General features: G+C 42.3%; 6 protein-coding genes across 8 annotated transcripts in view; 3 read left to right on the top strand and 3 right to left on the bottom strand.

Annotated features, from left to right (window-relative positions):
* Positions 1-93: 93 nt before the first annotated feature.
* Positions 94-2,999, bottom strand: RB195_024813 (uncharacterized protein; the record flags this gene model as incomplete). Of its 2 annotated transcripts, XM_064212722.1 has the most annotated exons (3): positions 94-480; positions 794-959; positions 2,923-2,999. In XM_064212722.1, 3 exons carry the CDS (start codon positions 2,997-2,999, stop codon positions 94-96), a joined length of 630 nt encoding a protein of 209 aa, XP_064068603.1. The 2 variants fall into 2 exon arrangements, with proteins under 2 accessions (XP_064068603.1, XP_064068604.1); XM_064212723.1 differs by lacking the exon at positions 2,923-2,999 and having other exon boundaries at positions 794-904.
* Positions 1,146-1,460, bottom strand: RB195_024814 (uncharacterized protein; the record flags this gene model as incomplete). Its single annotated transcript, XM_064212724.1, has 1 exon — positions 1,146-1,460. One exon carries the CDS (start codon positions 1,458-1,460, stop codon positions 1,146-1,148), a length of 315 nt encoding a protein of 104 aa, XP_064068605.1.
* A 1,358-nt stretch (positions 3,000-4,357) lies between the features above and the next one.
* RB195_024815 (uncharacterized protein) lies at positions 4,358-7,471 on the top strand (the record flags this gene model as incomplete). 2 transcript variants are annotated; one of them, XM_064212726.1, is made up of 3 exons in its annotated part: positions 4,358-4,402; positions 4,484-5,491; positions 5,669-7,471. In XM_064212726.1, 3 exons carry the CDS (start codon positions 4,358-4,360, stop codon positions 7,469-7,471), a joined length of 2,856 nt encoding a protein of 951 aa, XP_064068606.1. The 2 variants fall into 2 exon arrangements, with proteins under 2 accessions (XP_064068606.1, XP_064068607.1); XM_064212725.1 differs by lacking the exon at positions 4,358-4,402 and having other exon boundaries at positions 4,547-5,491.
* A 5,078-nt stretch (positions 7,472-12,549) lies between these two features.
* RB195_024816 (uncharacterized protein) lies at positions 12,550-12,789 on the top strand (the record flags this gene model as incomplete). The annotated part of the gene is made up of 1 exon (XM_064212727.1): positions 12,550-12,789. The coding sequence occupies one exon, from the start codon at positions 12,550-12,552 to the stop codon at positions 12,787-12,789; it is 240 nt and encodes a 79-aa protein (XP_064068608.1).
* A 4,176-nt stretch (positions 12,790-16,965) lies between these two features.
* Positions 16,966-18,889, bottom strand: RB195_024817 (uncharacterized protein; the record flags this gene model as incomplete). Its single annotated transcript, XM_064212728.1, has 4 exons — positions 16,966-16,984; positions 17,058-17,155; positions 18,231-18,424; positions 18,694-18,889. The coding sequence occupies 4 exons, from the start codon at positions 18,887-18,889 to the stop codon at positions 16,966-16,968; spliced, it is 507 nt and encodes a 168-aa protein (XP_064068609.1).
* RB195_024818 (uncharacterized protein) overlaps positions 18,322-19,295 on the top strand; it is a gene marked incomplete at both ends in the record, with an annotated part of 31,326 nt that continues 30,352 nt past the window's right edge. Inside the window, one exon of the mRNA XM_064212729.1 lies at positions 18,322-18,408. Coding sequence (XP_064068610.1) covers positions 18,322-18,408 — 87 coding nt within the window. The remainder of the gene's footprint in view (positions 18,409-19,295) is intronic.

A 19,295-nucleotide genomic window follows, 5' to 3' on the forward strand; every position in this document is an offset into this window, starting at 1 on the left:
AAAGCGCATCACGTGTCCGGCCTATCTTATTTTACTTTCCTTGGCAAACGCAGCAGCGTGTCTAACCTTCAATCGCTGATGTAGAAGAGAACTTCAAATCCCACCCGTGACTTGCGTGAAGCTGGATACTCCTTGCATCACTCTCTCAACTGTGCTTTCAATAACGCTCATCGCGTTCTCCTGCTTGCGAAGTGCCCAGGTTTCCGAGGCATAGGTCAAAACAAGAAGTACGGTGGTATTGAAAAGGTGGCCACGGAGCTGGGTGTTCTTAGTCTTCTTTACCACATCCTCGATGTTCCTATACGCTTCCCAAGCCGCTCGTCTCGTCCTGTCCAGCTCGGGGATCAGGTCGTTCATCATGTTCAATTTCCGACTCAGATAAACGTAGCTGGTGCATTCGGATACATTCGTTTCGTTGAGCGTGAATGGGGCATCCGAAACCCATCCGTTACGCATGAACATCGCCTTTTTCATATTCAGCTGAAGACCGATGTATCTATATGTTTCGTTGAATTCGGTCAGCAATCGATCGGCTTAGCTGATGCTAGATATTACCAATACGATGTCAACAGCAAAGCAACAGCAAAGCGTTAGTGTGTAGCTGCTGACCGTCAACCTTCACTCCCATGTCGTCCCATTCCAACTTTCGCATTGCGTTCGCATTGAGAGTGGTCGTGAACATTTAAGATGAGATTGCATCACCTTGTCGGACCCCTCTCCTCACGTCAATTGAGATATTCCTGTAGAACGGCGAAATTCTAGTCGTGAAATTACTGTACCACTCTTGAAGTACCTTTACGTACTGAGTAGGGACGCCTTGGTTGTCCAAGGCTTCCATGACAGCTTCCGTCTCAATTGAGTGGAAGGCCTTCTTCAAGTCGATGAAGGTGAGACAGAGCGGCATCTTGTGCTCTCGTGATACCTCGAGTTTCGAAACAGTGTGAATGCGACCAATCGTGCTGAATCCTTTTCAAAACCTTTCTTGCTCGCATGGCTATCCTCATCCGAGACTTTCAACCCTATCAAGGATAACTCTTGTAAAGATCTTATAGATGATGGACAGTAAGCAGGTTGGGCTATAGTTGCCTATGTCATGTGGATCTCCTTTTTTATACAACAACACGGTCTTGCTGGTCTTCCACTGTTTAGGAACCTTGCATTCTGACAGGTAACGAGTAAAGAGCGTCGCCAGAGTGTTGTTGAGTACTGGAAAGATTCTTCAGGTGTTCTGGAATTGTTCTGTCGGAACTGAGTACCGTACGACTTCTTACCGACATGACAGCATGTCGTATTTCGGACGGGAGAACCTCTGGAATGACTTGTCCGTCTTCCCTCAGATGGTGAGAAGGTAAGTGGAGGACATGGCTGTCGAAGAGATCAGAATAGAAGTCGTAGATGAATTTCTCCATTCCCCTTCTCGATGCAATGGTTGTTCCTTTCGGGTTCCGAAGAGCAGTCATCTTCGTCTTGTGATTGGTGAAGTCTCGACAAGCATAGCGGATGTTTTTTTTTCGCTTCTACAGCTTCAATTAGCACTTCTGCCCTTCTCTCCCTAAGATTTCCTTTTATCTCTTTGTGTGTGGTATGGGAATTTATTAGTTTTGGATAAGAAATATGCTCATTTCTTTATAATGATTGCGAAAACATCAGCTTTGCCATACATTGACCTCCGACCGTTCTAATAGAAAAAAAGGTGCAACACCTCACTGCGCCACCCGCTAACACCATTCGCTGGTTCTCTCACCGAAGCACCCATGGTTTACCTTCACATTGACAAGTGACTAAAAATACCTGGTAAGATTTAGGACGGCTTGAGCCAGCGAAGTGATCCCGACTTCACCGAGCATAGTTTAGATCAGCATGGAAATACTGTCAATGTCCATATACAAAAATGGCTGAAGGAACATACTACTTCCGTTGCCAAAAGTGTAAAAAATAAAATATTCTGTTTTGTGGCCTTTGCTCAATCATCTTAACTAATTTACTTGTATGAGTTCCAAGTTTTCCTCGATCATTTATTCGAATGTCACACAATCAGAGTTCAAAAAAAAAGAGATGAATATGACTGCTTACGACCCTCCTCCTGCTCGCATTCTCCTTTCACGACCTCCTGTTGGGAAAATCCCAAGGTACGCTTGAAATTGATTATAATTTCAAAAAAGTTCTCATGAAAGTAAGCATAACGTCCGATGAGAGCAAACTTTTGACTTTGTTTCTCTTCGCGACAGCAAATATCCGCTAATTTCTAAAAACGCGGTTCCAAGCACAACTTCGTAGCATACTCTGGAACTTCATAGTATCTGCTCCATGGCAGATAGCATTAGGCACATCAAGATTACAGAAGAAATCGCCAAGACATACGTACTGAAACCATCAACGTACAAAGTTAGTGACTGATGAATCAAAGTGTCGTCATAGATATGACTTTTCTTTCCGATCGTGGTTGACCTGCGCATAATCGCTGCAGTTTAAAGTTTTTTTAAATTATGTTGTTAGGAATGATTTGCTTTGAGGACGACAAACAAATCAAAGAGAATTGAAATATGGTTCTGAAGACAATTGAGAGTAACGAAATTGTCGCAGCGGTAGATCCGGTTGCAAAATAGAAGCGAAGTTGGGTTCGAAAATATGGATTGATATTGAAAGCTGTAGTGATGGTTAGTCAGATGGTACAAGGCCGACTGTGTTATAGTCGTGTTAAAATGACATGATGATCGGTGCAAGTTGAGTAAGCGGCTGCAGTAGAGGCGTTGCGGTTGAGCCACGCTTCAGGTCATTTTGACCTGAATATAGCAGCTTAGGTAGATCAAAAAGAAACAAAAAAAACGAAGTTATGAAAAAAAATTCTTCCGGGAACCATCTATGCAACAACCGTGAGCAACGAGTTTAAAGGTACAAAGCAACACCCCTACAAACTCTCACCTTTCTCTGCTTTCGACTGTGGTTGAACACTGTGCTTGGAAAGTATGATCGGCCAGTAGTAATAGGACCAATGACATAGACTTCATTTAAAGTTTCGTTGCTATTTACCTATTTACCCATATATATATATATATATATATATATATATATATATATATATATATATATATATATATATATATATATATAATAAAACTGGGAAAAATGTAAATGTGGGTGGACAGTCAGAGGCGCCCTTATTTACCGACTCTCTAACTTACTTTTTCTCTTAGTAACTTTAGAGTAAGGCTTAGGCCTTAAGGGCCCGATTATTTTGATTATTTACTTCGAAAAGAAAGGGCGCCAGCCACTGAGTGCCTTCCACTCTCTTTACACTATATATATATATATATATATATATATATATATATATATATATACAGTCGGGTCAAAACGACATGGATCACGGAAAATTTGCGATGACAAGAGCGTATATGTATAACTGACAGGAGCAGACAGAACCTACACAACATGAAACTACTTTTGTAGAGATAATAATCATTGACCATTTCACGACTAGAGAAGAAAGAATGTGTTAGCAACTAAATTGTAGAAATGAATGTTCGAAATGACACAATAGTGGAAAGAAAAAGAAAGAACGTCCGGCTAAAGCCGGACATCAGACCTTTTTTGGTGTTCGCTTCTCTCGCCTTCACCGATAAATAAGAAATAACAGTAGCGATTTTTTTTTGTAAAATTAGATTGTTTTTTCTACGAACGCTTTCTTCAAATTTTCTACCCGAAATTTTAAGCATAGATGAAAGATTTTATGGTTTTTCCCTAAATGCGTCAGTTCTATATTTGCAGAACAATCAAACTTGATTTTACATCTATGTTTCTCTCACATCTGCACAATTTGGAATTATTATTCAATGCATGAGTTTCCTCTGTTCTCCACTATTAGCAAAGAATGATGTGCTAACATGAAATGACGTGAATATCACTATCATAATGACAAAAATAGCGTTTTACGTCAGATCGCGTCCTTGGTATACGTCTCCCTCTCTTTTTGGAATTTCCTGACACACATACACGGACGCACACACGTTACAGAATGAGCTCGTTGTTATGTAGCACGGTAGTTTGCAAATTTCGAAGTACACGCACGAAGTTTTGCATCAATACGGGGTATTTTCGTACACACATACACATACACATACACATACACATACACATACACATACACATACACATACACATACACATACACACACATACACATACACATACACATACACACACATACACATGCATGCATGCATGCATACATACATACATACATACATACATACATACATACATACATACATACATACATACATGTTAGGAAGAGCTGCTGCAAATCCTACCTCACGCCTCAAAGTGGCGCAACGGTGGCCCTGGCCGTCGGGCAGCTATGGTGGCGAGACTTCGTCTCGGCAGGTTCAACCATGCCACAAAGGTGTGTGGCTGGTAGCCCGGTCCTTGGGCCAAGGCTACAGGCTAGCTAAGTGAGGAGGTAGTACGATGATTCCGGTGCCAGGCTGCTAACTTGCTAGTGCGACAAGCCGACCGAGGACAACACCTCCGTCGCGTCATACTGCTAATGTCTACTATGTGTTCTTCAGAAGCTAGGGCGTACCCCAGAAGCGACGCACATTGTCCTCGCCCGGGCAATGTGGCAAATATGCGAGGGTTACCGGCTAGAGGACGAAGCCGGCCAAAGAAGTTAGTCCGCCATCGCCAGCAACATCCAGTGCGCTTGGCAACACTTAACGTTGGGACGCTTACTGGAAGAAGTCGTGAACTGGCAGACAGTCTCAGAAAACGCCGTTTTGACATATGTTGTGTACAGGAGACTCGCTGGAAAGTATCCAAGGCAAGGGAATTAGGCGATGGCTACAAGCGGATCTACCACGGCACATCAACTCGCAATGGCACTGATATCATATTGAACGAGTCGTTTAGAAATAGCGTCACAGCGGTGGATCGACTATCGGATCGCTTGATGGCTGTAAAAGTAGATACAGGAAAAGTGGAATTGCGAGTCGTCTCTGCTTATGCGCCACAGGCGGGCTGTAGTGAAGAAGAGAAGGCAAGCTTTTGGGAGGATCTGGAGCAGTACGTCCAATCCCTGGAAAGCGAAGAAATACTTTTAATCGGAGGAGGCTTCAACGGACATGTCGGTTCTCGGAAAGACGGATTCGAGAGTTGTCATGGTGGATACGGCTATGGAGCTCGTAAAGACGGGTTGCGAATCCTGGAGTATGCTGTTGCAAGTGACTTGATCATAGCTAACACGCAGTATCGGAAAAGAAAATCGCATTTGATCACGTACACCAGCGGCGGTCGTGAAACACAAATAGATTTCTGGATGTTACGCCGACGAGATCGCCGACTTCTGCAGGATTCAAAAGTCATGCCTACAGACCATGTCGCTGCCCAACACCATCTGCTCGTTATGGACTTGAAAATCTCCCGTCTAAAGAAGAGACATGCAAGGACTGAAACACAGCGCATCAAATGGTGGAATCAAGAGGATCGAAAGGAGGTATTTTTCGCGTCCGTGGCTCCATCTACACTTCCCCACCCTACTCGTAGTGTGGAGGAAATGTGTTCGTCTACTTCCAGCGTTATAAACTTGACCGCAGAAAACACTCTGGGAAAGACGACTCTAGATAAGCCAAAGGTACAAAAGGCTACGTGATTTTGGAACGAGGAAGTTCAGGCGGCAATTCGTGAGAAGAAGTCCAAGTATAAGCTCTGGTGGAGGACGCGTCAGCCTGAAGATCGGGGTGCTTACCTAGCGGCGAAGAGGGAGGCTAAGAAAGCAGTCTCCAAGGCTAAGTCGGACCGCTACAAGGCTGTGTACGACATGATTGATACCAGAGAAGGCGAGCGGGCAGTGTATCGTTTATTCAGAGCCCGACATCGCTCAACGTTGGATATGGAACACACCAAGATCGTCAAGGGAGCTGATGGAGTCGTTCTGCGCCGCTCTAGTCAGATCCTGGAGAAGTGGCGAGAGTACTACAATCACTTGTGTAACGAAGAGTTCTGTCATCCTCCTATCCCATCTGTTCCCAGCGTCGAAAGTCCTGTTCTACCAATTACTGCCGTCGAAGTCAGTGCTGCCTTCGCAAAAATGAAGTCGAACAAGGCAACCGGTCCTGATGACATACCTGCTGATGTCTGGAAGCTGCTAGGAGATCGAGGGTCCATGTGGCTCGCAACTCTATGCAACAAGATCGTTGCAGAAGGACGGACTCCAGACGTTTGGCAAACTTCCGTGACCGTGCCTGTTTGGAAAGGGAAAGGAGACATTGCTGACTGCACCTCGTACAGGCCTATACGACTGCTGTGCCATACGATGAAAGTTTTTGAGCGTGTCCTGGAAGCTCGTCTGAGTAAAATTGTTAGCGTTTCACTCAACCAGTGCAGCTTTGTGAAGGACTGCAGCACTATAGATGCTATCCATGCTGTCCGAATCCTCCTGGAGAAACATCGAGAGAAGAACCGCAGTGCGCATCTTGCTTTTCTCGATCTCGAGAAAGCTTTCGACCGTGTCCCACATGAGCTGTTATGGATGTCCATGAGGTCGCATAGAGTACCAGAAGAATATGTGCGGTGGACTAAGCTACTTTATGCGAAGCCTACCAGCGTTGTACGATGTGCTGCTGGAACAAGCAGGCCATTCCCTGTACATGTAGCGGTTCATCAGGGTTCATCCCTCTCACCTCTGCTGTTCATACTGTGCATGGACACGATAACGAAGGAAATCCAGAAGCAGCATCCGTGGACTCTACTCTTTGCCGACGATGTCATGCTCGCGGCGGAGTCTCGAGATGATCTTCAGAAACAAGTACAGTCTTGGAAGGATCAGCTGCAGCAATATGGATTTCGCCTCAACACATCAAAAACTGAGTACATGGAATGCGGACCAAGGACAGAGGATGGTTCAATTCGTGTCGATGGCACCGAATTAAACAAGGTGAAGTGTTTCAAGTACCTTGGATCCAAAGTGACTTCCACAGGCGACATTGATCAAGAAGGTCGAGCACGTGTTAATGCTGCATGGATGAAGTGGAAAATGGCAACAGGGGTACTGTGCGACAAGAAAGTCCCTGTTCGACTGAAGTCGAAGATCTACAGGACGGTTGTGCGTCCTGTTGCCCTTTACGGATGCGAGTGTTGGCCGACGACGAAAGCCTTGGAAAGAGTACTTCACGCTATGGAGATGCGGATGTTAAGGTGGACAATAGGTGTAACGCTAAAAGAGAAAGTATCCAACGACACTGTGCGCTCCATCTTCGGCGTCGTCCCAATAACTGAGAAGATGAAGGAGGCCCGACTGAGATGGTTCGGTCACGTCTTGCGGCGAGAGGAAGATTCTATGGCTCAAACCGCACTGAAGCTCGACGTTTCAGGAGTGAGGCCCCTTGGGAGGCCAAAGATTCGCTGGTTAGACCGTGTGAAGCTGGATATTATAGAAGCACGTTTGTGTACGGCTGATGCAATGGATAGAACCTAATGGAAGACGAAAAGCAGAAAAGCGGACCCAGCAACAATGCGGGACAAACGCTAGGAAGAAGAAGAAGATACATGGCAGGAGGAGACGAGCGGCTTGGGGAGCGTATAAGAGCATCGAGGATGTAGTGAAGAGGACCAGGAACACCCGGCTCCGTGCACCTCTTCAACACCACCGTATTTCCTGCCTTGACCTATGCTTCGGAAACGCAGGCATTTTGCAAGCAGGAAGAAAACGCGGTGAGCGTCATCGAATGCGCAATTGAAAGAACGATGCTAGGAGTATCCCGATTCACGCAAGTGAGGGATGGGATTCAAAGTTCCCTCGACTGGGTTTCACGCGATACTAAGCGCACTACTGGAAGACCGCCGACCCGATGGTCAGATTTCTTCACGAAGTCCTTCAAAGAAAATTATGATGCTTTTCGTGTCCCACGCAAAAAGAGGAACCACTGGGCAACTCTGGCACGCGATCGAGACAAATGGAAGCATTACTGGCGCCCGCTCGACCGGTTCGAAGATCAGTGGGAGTCAAAGTGATCAAGGTGATCAATGTTCAGAAGCTCAATTTAACAGGACCAAAAGAAGAATGCAAAAGTTTCCTACACTGCAATAATTTGAGCAGTTTTAAAATGGTAAGAAAATAAATGAAGTGGTAGGTTTGCAGGAAGAAAGCACATGGAACGAAATAGTAGGCACAAATGATAGGAAAAATTAGCAAACGAACAGACGAATTCTTTGCAGAGCGTAAAAAAGATAAAAGCGTTACAATGGAAGAATGGTGAGCGTTGCCCACTACTAAGCATGTCGTTCACTTCCTCATTTATCCAAAGTTGATTTTATGGATGCGATCAGTTCTAGACCTTTCTGTTCAAGTAATGTTAAGATTAAATGTTTAAAAAACTTTCGCATTCGATTCTTCTTTTCTTGCCATGTTTAAATTGAGTTCTCTAACATTGTCACATTTTTTTTTGAAAACTCATTTCTTTTGGAATTCTTTTCTTTGGAACCAAAGTCATAATTAATACTTCTAAATAGGTAACATCAGTAAAACGAATAAAATCGTCAGAAAAAGTAATGTCTAGGAAATTTACACTGGTTCGATGGAAATACAGGAATAAATACTTCAATCTCTTGCACTTTTCCACATTTTCCTGTTTCTCTTGTGTGTCTACAGTATCCAGGTGTTGTTCTGGAAGTGGAATAAAGGATAAAGGGTTTCTGGCGTTAATCAATCCGCTTAAGATGCGATCCCACGTTCACTTCAATTCAGAACAGTTTGAGGTTTACGATCGTGTAGCTGGCCCATACAATGACTTGCGGTGGATAGCCGACGTGTCAAGTCAGTGTTTTTATCCTCCCAGACAAGTCCGGTACCAATTTACCGACCCCGGAAGGATGAAAGTTTGGTGAGCACTAGGGCGGATTCGAACCTCCGATCGATCGTGCAGGAAACGGAACCTTCAACCGCTACACTGCACCCGCCCACTGGAAGTCTCATATAGGGCCTAAATAGGAAACCTACATATTAGTCGAACATCTTTGTACACTCATTCACTTTTTCCTTAAAAAGACACTGTTGTGCTGACTTAGTTAATGACTTTAAAAAATGTTTAGTTGACGATAGTTTAGTTAATAAAATTTAAAAGAGAACTTTCAATCTGTCTCTATAATCGAAAGACTAATCACTTACACTGTTTTGCAAATTTGGAAGTAAACATTCGTGCACAGTATACATAAAAGTTTATTTACCTTCACTAACTTATGAGAGAAACTAACCTGCCTTCTCAAAGGCAACATACATGGTGTGGCGGGACTCGTGGCTTCAGATTGCTGCCCCGGCACCAGATAGGTATAAAAGGGGTTGCGACGGGATTTGGAGCGTCGAAAAGGGGTGCAGTAACTTTGTGTGCATGTCGCAAAAGGTAAATGGGACGTTGCAGCCATTTCATAGCCGTGGCCGCTGCGCGCGCTGCTTTTCACCTCTATGACTTCTCCGTGCGTCTATTTCCTTGCACGTTTGAGTATTCTCCAAGTGTAGAACTGACGCGTTTAGAAAGAAAACTAAGAAACTTTTCGCCTTTATTTATAATTAAAAAAGATGATATATAATATAATATAATATAATATATCTAATATATATATATATGTACATATATATATATATATATTATATATATATATATATATATATATATATATATATATATATATATATATATATATATATATATATATATATATATATGAAAGAGCGTATATAGATAGTTGACAGGAGCAGACAAAAGCTACACAACACGAAATGACTTTTATAAAGATAATAAGATAATAATGATTGAGCATTCCACGACCAGAGAAGAAGGAACGTGGTAGCAACTAAGTTGTTGAAATGAATGTTCAAAATGACAGAATACTGAAAAGATTTGGCTGTACATAACTAGACAATTGACGCCCCTGTAATACTTACGCAACAATACTGTCAACCACTTGAACGATGCTAAAATCAAAGTAAATTCTTTGAACGATGTCCACTCTCACTGCTCATGCAATCGATCGCGCATGTATAACACAGAAAACAGCACACGTGTCATTACGTTTCGTTTCGGAAGATGCGTGCAAAATTTGCTTAAACCACAATACAATACAAATCTACAGATTTTTATCATTTCTTAGCTAGAGCTACGGATCATAATTAGATGAAATAATGTAAGTAATGATGAGAGGTCATTCGATAACTACAGCGACCTTTTGATAGCGATCTTTCGGAATGACATTTACCCTGTCAGATAACATGCCCATTACTTGTATGCATATTTTTATATGCATGACATAAATTTGCAACTTATTTTTGGATCTCGTGAAATTCTGACCCTTTTTCAAGGCTTATCTTTGCTCACCTTTTCGTAATTTTCTGTATCAAAAAGAAGAAAAGGCCTGTGTAGGTCTTGAGAGTCTTGAACAAACCTGTGAATCATCACCATTTTTACAATTCTGACAGAAGTGTGGGAGTTTTTCTGATGTCTATACTATAAATACTATGATGTCCATAACACCAAAGAGTCGGTGATTAGTCTGCCGAGCAATATAGAATCGAGTTCTACTCATTTACCTCATTAATGTTGTCTCGCTGCCTCACTGCGGTGCGGTTGCCTTTTCCTTCGCTCTGGTTAGGCCTTTTTCATGCCTCTGTTTTAAGTTATTTGCTCAAGTTTTATCTTCTTTCCAAGTTGTTTCTATTACCCAAACTTGATTGTATATCTCGATCGATCAATCGCTCGGCCGTATTGCCTCCTGCCCTGCATTGGTAATTCTCTCTGATCTTCGATATATTAACTTAATGCCAACTAGAGTTCGCTCATACAAACCAAATACAACCAAATACAGCCTATAGCGGTTCACAGACCGCTATAGGCTGTATTTGGTTGAACCATGAACGATATGCAATCAGGTTTCTTCGAAATTAAAATGAGAGTGGCTTTAGTCAGCTCTCAGTGCAGGACCTGATCCTCATTGAAGAATGCAACCAAGATCCTGTCATTGAAACTATGCTCCATTCCCTGATAAAGAAAAGAAATAAAGAAAATACCGATTGTACTTACTGAGTGTACTGAGGCTGACATTCGTGCGCACATTAGTTGTTAGTGGTATTCAGGAAGCCGACAACAAATAGTGTCCCTCACAACATCAACTTGAAGTTGGAAACAAAGTCTCTGCTATTCTTGCTGTCCTAAATATTGAATGCCGCCCCTCAAAGGTGTTTCGCATTGGTGAACCCGATAACAAACTTTCATGACTTGTCAACGTCAATCTTCTCACATCATTGGTGTCGTGCGCTCGCCAACGCTAGACTGCTGTGGTTAAATGGCTTTCCTGATGTTTATGTTAGACACAAGCATGACCCCAGATGAGAGAAAGCATGAGTTTGATTTAAGACAGCAAGCTCGAGAACTTAACCTTGGTAAACAAATTTTCATAATTTACAGTATTTTTAATTAAAAACAAACCAGATATCGTATTTGTCACTGAAACGTGACTTACTACTAGAATTCGGTTTTTTTCGATTCTGAAATCATAGTCAATCTACCTTATCATACCCTACGCTCTGACAACCCTAGGCGTAAAGGTGGTGTCTGCAGTATTATCAAAAGTTCCTTTTTGGCCAATACTCTCCTACACAACATCCAATTAAGAGCTGATTTCTTATTTGTTGATATTCTGTCTCCTGATAAAGTCGATTATATTCGTTTTATCGTAATTTATAGGCCTCCTAATGCATCCATATCTGATGACGGCTTCTTGAACTGTTACCTGATTTTTGTTCTATACGGAGCTCTACTGTAATTCTCGGGCATTTCAATCTACAAATTGACTGGCATCAATCCATTCCGTTCAATAGCACTTCCGAAAAATTTTCCAAGTTTTTGTAAATTGTGGTTTAGTTCAGTATATCTTAGAACCAACCCTTGGTGATTCTGTTCTCGATCTCATACTCTCTTCGACACCTTTAGTCCCTCATACTCAGCTTCTTAATCCTTTTTTCTCATCCGACCACAAATTGGTTAGATTCAAGATTCTTGAGGAAGCCTTTATCCCGACTGCATTACCATTGCCAGATTAGCCATAGATAGCCCAACCTCAAGAACAAGCTGGATTCCTCAGGGTTCAGCTGCTTGGGCCATACCCAGATCGCGTCGAGTGTCGTTTGCCGGAAATACCGCCTGCCCCTTCTTCAACCTTCCTCAACTATGAGGATGCTTTCGACAGCGTAGAAACGGATGCAGTACTGTCAGCGCTGGTCGATCAGGGTGTGAACACGTCGTATGTGAGGACATTGGCTAATTGCTACGATCGATGCTCCACTAAGATGCAGCTTTTCCACCGCCCCCTCACTGTACCCATTAGAGAGAAGGTACGACAAGGTGATACTATATCGCCGAAGCGGTTCACGACTGCTTGGTAATGGATAATGAAATCACTTTTTTTGGGAGGAAAGAAGCATACGCACAGTTTATGAAGAACGCCTACTGCGAAGACGGAGGAGTACGAATTGAAGTCTCCTAAATTGTGGAAGCTTCTTCATGCATGTACCTCGGACGTTCTACGAGTATGGGAAAGGACCTGAAGAAAGAACTGAATAAAAGGACGAGACCAGCATGGGCAGCATTCGCATCTGTCAGCGAAGCCACGAACCAACTGAAGGACCAGGATCTCCGTCCCCATCTGTTTGACTCGACAGTTCTTCCAGCACTCTTACGCAGCGGTGATGTGGGCAGACACCGCTGTCACGTCAAGGAAGCTACTCACTACCCACAGAGCCCCTGAGAGATTTCTTCTGGAATTCAACCAGCGCACACAACACCTCGCCGGTCCTCGCAGCTCCGAATTACTAACAATGTTTCGTCTTCGCAACCCAGCGGAATATATATTGAAAGCAAAGCATAGATGGACCGTTCACATTATGAGAAGATTCGACGATAGATGAACTAAAAGAACGTTAGAGTGGATCTCGAGAGATGCTAAACACCCTCGAAGGAGACCGACGACGAAATAGGGAGATGTGTTCGCTACACGAATAGACCAGCTGGGAGTTCAGCTGGATACAGCTCAAGGACCGCGTCAATATCACTCACGAAACTTGCCAACATCTCGGATGACAATGGTGAGGGAAAGAAACGAGTGTAAGAGATGTTAGGGCCCGCAACACATTCTAAAACAGAAGGAAAGATTATTTTTGAAATTTAGGCATCCCTCGTCTTATAAAATTCAAAAAAGTCACTGGCGTATCAATCCACTTAGGATGCGCCAACGCGTTTCTCTGCGATTTGTAATCGCTGGGTTTTTGGAACGCTTATTGGCCTATACAATGATTTATAGGGGCCAGCCGATGATCAAGTCAGTGTTTTTATCCTCTCAGACAAGTCTAGTGCCGATTTATCGATCTTAGAGAGATGAGATGATGAAATACACAAGTGCGGAATAGAATCATCGACCATGCGACCACAGCAAGCTTCTTACCGAGTGCGCTACACCCGCTGCCTTGTCCCTTGTCTGATACCTTTGAAAAAAGATCTGCTCTCATCTCGCAAACACCGAACGTCAATTGGTCGATAGAACATCTTCCAAATTATTGTTATCGTATGTAAAACAATAAAGTCAGATCCAAAAATTTTATCATTGATCAATCTGGCAAAAAAAGTTCTCCGTGATTCTGACAACACTAAAGCCTTTGGTGAGTACTTTGCAAGTGTCTTTTCCGATGATTATGATTTTCTGATCTCAGTGTTAATGATTTGGATGATCCTCCTGATTCTTGCTTTCCTTGCGACAATATTTATTTTCATCCTAATGATATCCTTGGCATACTCAAATGCCTGAAAGCATTGACTGGATTTCCCTGTGATGGTATCCCACACATAGTCTACAAAAAATGAACAAAAACTTTATCTCAGACTTGGTTCACCTATTCAAAGTTTGCATGCTTCTCAGTTGCTTGACTCTGGAAGAAATCTCTAGTTACTGTTATTCCCAAAGCATCCTACTGAGGTCTAATATCGAATTTTCGCCCAATTAGCATCTTTTGTACTCCGGTAATAGTTATGGAAAAAATGTTGAGGGATAGTTCTCTTAGCCTCTAAAAACTAATGTCATTCCTAGGTAACGACATAGTTTTAAACATAGACAATGGTGTTATCTATATCGATTTATCGAAGGCTTTCGACAAAGTTTGTCACATCTTACTGTTAATGAACTTAGGAACTATTGGCATCCGTGGTAATTTATTAGCATGGACCAGATCATACACGACTAATAGGTTCATGACTGTTAAAGCAGGACATGCGTATTCCGAAAAATTTCATTGTAAAAGTGGTGTACCACAAGGTGGAGTACTTTCTCCCTTACTATTCCTCTTATATATAAAACAGATTTGTCAGCATTTCCTAGACCTCCACTTTACATAGCAGTGCAAATTTATCCGGACAATACTAAAATTTTTTATTTCTTAAAAATATACTAAAAATCAGTCATTCATACGTTGTAGCTGGGTTATATAAAGTTCTTTGTTGACCATACTGTTTTTTCCTAGCATTTCCCAGTGCGCTATACCTTCCTAGTGCTGGTGCGTCATTGATGTCGTAGTCCCCTTCTTTGAATTTTGCAAACCATTTCCGTGCAGTAGACTAGCCTATGACACCCTCTGCGTACGTGCTACAAATGTCTCGAGCTACTTCGTTAGCTTTTTGCCCTCGATGAAAAGCGAAGAATAGCAGATGTGGAAAATGATGATTTTTGCCTCCTTGACATTCCATTTTGAACCTCAAAAATCGCAAATAATTAAATTACAAGAAAAAGCGATTGTAATGGGTTTGCAGAGCAAAAAGAGCTCTTTCGAATAGTATATACAATTTTACAAAAAAAAACACACTAATTCTAAAATATAATCCAAAATAAAAACGCTACAAAATTACTGATCAACCTAATAGTACTGCTTAGTTCTTCTTCTTCGATGAAGTTTTCCATTCACATTGACAATATCTTAAAGAGAGCATTCACGGTTCTATTCACAATCGTTAGCAATATTCGCTGCAGCGCCCCTAAAATCCTTACTTTGTTGTATAAAACGTTTGTTCTAATCCACTTAGAGTATTGATCAGATCTGGAGCCTCTATGCCAAACAATACATTGCTAGGATTGAGGATTCCAAAGAACCTTCACTAAGCTAGTTTTCCTTAGATTAGAGTCTTTGTACCAAAACATATCAATTACGCTGCTCGATTATAAGCATAAGCATTGAAACCTTTGTTGTATAGGAGAATAGCCTCTGATCTAGTATTTTCCTTAAGAATACTTCGAAAAGAAACTAAACTGATACCCAGTAAATATTGTGTGTTTAGACCTAGCAGTATCAGAATAGGTGAGTTTGGATTAAATACCAGAGACATGGCAGAAAATATCCTCAACTATCTTACACGTTCTCCGTCCGTACCGCCAAATGGCTTCGTCTCCTTTCCCTGCACGTGCTTATGGCCGAAAGCAGCAAGATTTTTAAACGCAGGTTGAGAAAAGTTGACCCAGTTTGACTTTTTACCCTTCAAATTCCCTGAACTTCCCCTTTTTATTCCAACCTCCCCCGATGGATATTTTTCTCATCCTCCTCAAAAACCACGCAGCATCCTAGGTTCGAGCCTCTACTTTCTCTACTTTCGATCTTCTGAGCGTTTCCTTTAAATTCGTCTTTATGTTAACCGTTCGGTGCCTTAGTTTCGTCATTCTGTTTCGTCCATCGGTGTTTTATTTGTTTAATCATTTATGTAACTAGCAGCTTGATTGGTTTTTCTTTTTAACTATACTTTCTTTCCTCTATCCTCTTCTACCTTTTTAGCAGAGATCAGTCTAGTGTGTTACTTTCTATACCCTTATTTTTAAATTTTTGATCTCCACTCTTGGTATTCCCTTTCACTTCTTTTTTCACTTCTTTTTCAAACCTATAATATTAGTGCTTCCTTTCTACTCACCGGTTGAGCGGGGTGAGCCAGTATATGCGCTTACCGAATTGCCGGTACTGTACCTACAACTTCTTTTAAGAGAAGATCTCGCTGGGTGATGTGACCGGATCTTAATTCCCACTGAGTTGAGTTTAAGTTTTTGATTACCAAACCGTCCCTGTGCCGGAAGCGTTCACGTGACTAATTCCCGCTAATTCTATTCTATTCTTTGTGCTGGATTTTCTATTGTTTATTTGTATTCATCCTTGCCTCTCCTTTGGCATGCCATTGAGCGTATTAACTCCCTGTTTCTGCTGTACTAGGATCCCCTCATACTATCTGCATCTGACAAGTTGAACCTGCGCTAGCCTGCTAGTCCGCTAGTTAGAGAAGCCTGCAACAAAATGACTGGAGGGTGCACTGGAAGCGAATTAGAGTGCAACAAATAAGCTCCAATTCTCTACATAGGTAGTCCCCCGTCACCAAAGACCGGGAGACTATAGAATTGCAACCTGTCCATTGCTGCTGAAGTAAATGCTTCCAACAATAATGAAAAAGGACCTACCGAAAGGAGTATCTGGTTAGATATTGTACAGGAATTTCGCGCCCAAGAAAATATTCCCCTATAGGACGACCATCAGAAACGTCGAATATATCTGTCATAAGCCAACTATCTTTTCTCCACGAAGTCCGTCACCATGATCTTTAGGGTGATTACAAATGATTCGGGTTTGACGTCTTATAGCTTCAAATATATGATACGAACCAATTTATACCAATAAACAATAGAAAGAACATACTTTAGACTTTGATTTATGTTATTGCAAGTTTCGTTTTCACTCACCAAGTAGCAGGATGATAACAATTTGCAGGACGGCGACGAATCAACAGAAAGCATCTTGTGTTTTGAAATATGAGAAGACAGAATCCTTCACCATCTTGCAGCGTGCATTTCGAAGGCAGTACAACACGCAGCCACCAACCCATCAAAACATTCTGTGATAGTTCCGATAGTTTAAGGAAACAGACGGCCTCTATAAAGGGAAAAATCTTGGTTGACCATCTGTCTCTGAGGGCCCTCTTAAAATAGCCCTAAAGTCTGCCGACCTCACAGTTTGTGATTCTTTCTTTGGGAATACGTGAAAGACAACGCATACGCGCCACCTTTTCCAACAATGTTGACTGAACTTCAGGATCTGTGTGGGCTGAACATGACCACCGCATAGATGTGTGTCGTTAAACATGAAGAAAGTGCACTTGTAAAGTATAAGAAACATGAAAATGTGTTTTCTCATAAAACTCTCAATCACTATTTTTTGTGTAAAATTTTGTAATATGAATTCATTCAAAAATCCGATAAATCATTTGTAATCACTTTGTACATTAGGTTGTAGAGGATTGAGGTGTGATGAAATCTTAAAGGGCAAGACTTTAAAAAAAAATCAGAATAATTTCAAATTTTCATAACAAAACTGTTTTAGAACGGCAGAGCCGGTGAACAACGGTGGAATCCTTACATGTGCTCCCGCGTAAATAATTTGACCTTATCTAGGCCTTACTACGCATTTCGGTTTCTCTGGATGTTCTATTCATTTCAAAAAGAATAGGAAGTTTCCGATCAATCATAGAGAAAAAACTTTTAAATTTTTACTTACTACCACACAAGAAGAGAACGCAGGTAATCTTTGGTGGAGCACGTAACTTTTCTTTGAAACCTATTGGCCGTAAATAAAGTGAAAAGTCTTCGATAAAAGATTTATTGTATCAAAACAAAAAAATTCTGATTTGAAAACAACTACAAACGAGTAAACACACAAGCGATTTCACGTGAAGCAATTCTGCTCTAGTACCCCGCACATTGGACCTTGCCGCATGAGAAGGCGTGGTGGCCCGTAAAAGGCGATCTAATCTATGGTTGCACGCGACGTGCTTGTATTGACCATGTCAAACTGATTTAGCACTTGGAACGCGAAAGTGGTATCTTCAGGCGTCGATCTACATACCCTTCCCAAAGCTGCTTAACGTACCGCGTTTCATGATTGATCAGTGTTGGATTATCTTCAGTAGTAGATTAGGTGTTGGAAGTGGTTTCCAAGAACTACAGCGAAAAAGCAAAACATCTAATTTAGATTCTAATTTAGAAATTTGATCCCTCAGTGTACCAAATGAAGTGACTCTGTACATCCGTTAGACTGACGAAATAAAACCAATTTTCTAGAAGATGTAGTAAGCGTAGCGCAGTGGAAGCAGCCTTCGACTCACGAACTGGACAAGCCTCACCTCTGGACTAGTTGTCGCTCCCCTCGCGTGGCCCGGATTTCGCGTCGCGGTCCTTGGTACTGGCGACGTTGTCCCATGCGTCTTTGCTCGGATGTTTTCTGATGGATGGGGTCCTCCACGTGTGTTCCAAACATGGGCTCTTATGAGCCCAGCCGCATCGGAGGCAGAGGCCTCCGGCGTGGGTAGCTCCGCCCCTAAAGGGAATTACGGTATCGATTACGCACAGGACATATCACTTACTATGCTAGGGGCTTTTTGTGAACAAATTTAGGCCTTTAAATACAAAAGGTAAAAAAAAGGTGTTACTCGTCTTCGTTATCATTATTGAAAACTACGTTTGCAACCATGAATACTAATGGAGAGAACCAAACATCAAAAAATTTTCCGTCAGTACTTCCTTAAAGCAGCGTATTCCGAAATTGACGTACTACAGAACACCCCAAAAATAGAGTTCGGGGAACACCAACTCCACCAACACCTCTACTGTCGCATGTTCCTAAGAACAGTTCTTCTCCAGTTTCATATAAGGCGTTGAGAGGGTGGCGTCGTTTCGTCTCGGTCAGTCCGATGACGGCGCACTTAATCATCTTGGCTTGCATAATCAGATCTTCGATGGCCGCTTCCGATGCAAGAATATGTGTATAAGTACAGATCGTCATCCTAGTCCTTTCACGCTTCGATAGCCTATATGACTCCTGCAACCCCGTTTTTCGTGGCGCTGCCACGAAAAATACCATGTTTTCCTCCGGAATCAGGAGACTCTCTTCTATTACTGTGAGGTGCGCAAAATTTTAACATCCTTGGGCAGGTTGCGAGCCTCCAGTCTCATGAGTTTTTGGGAGAACGTTCCCGGAATGGACATGTAGAGTTTATTTGTTGGAAGCGACTCCAAGCCGCCTCTCCTCCGCCTTCCAATCACTTAATTGCAGGCTTTTGGCTGGACCGATGTGCGGGATACGGTAGTATTATGAGTCGATCCTAGCACAGCAGAAACAGGGAGTCGATCCCCTGAATCCACCCGAGTCTCTGTGCAAGCACAAGATCGTTTTTGGCCCGCGATTATCC

Source organism: Necator americanus, chromosome X (assembly GCF_031761385.1).
Source record: "Necator americanus strain Aroian chromosome X, whole genome shotgun sequence".
NCBI lineage: Eukaryota > Metazoa > Nematoda > Chromadorea > Rhabditida > Ancylostomatidae > Necator > Necator americanus.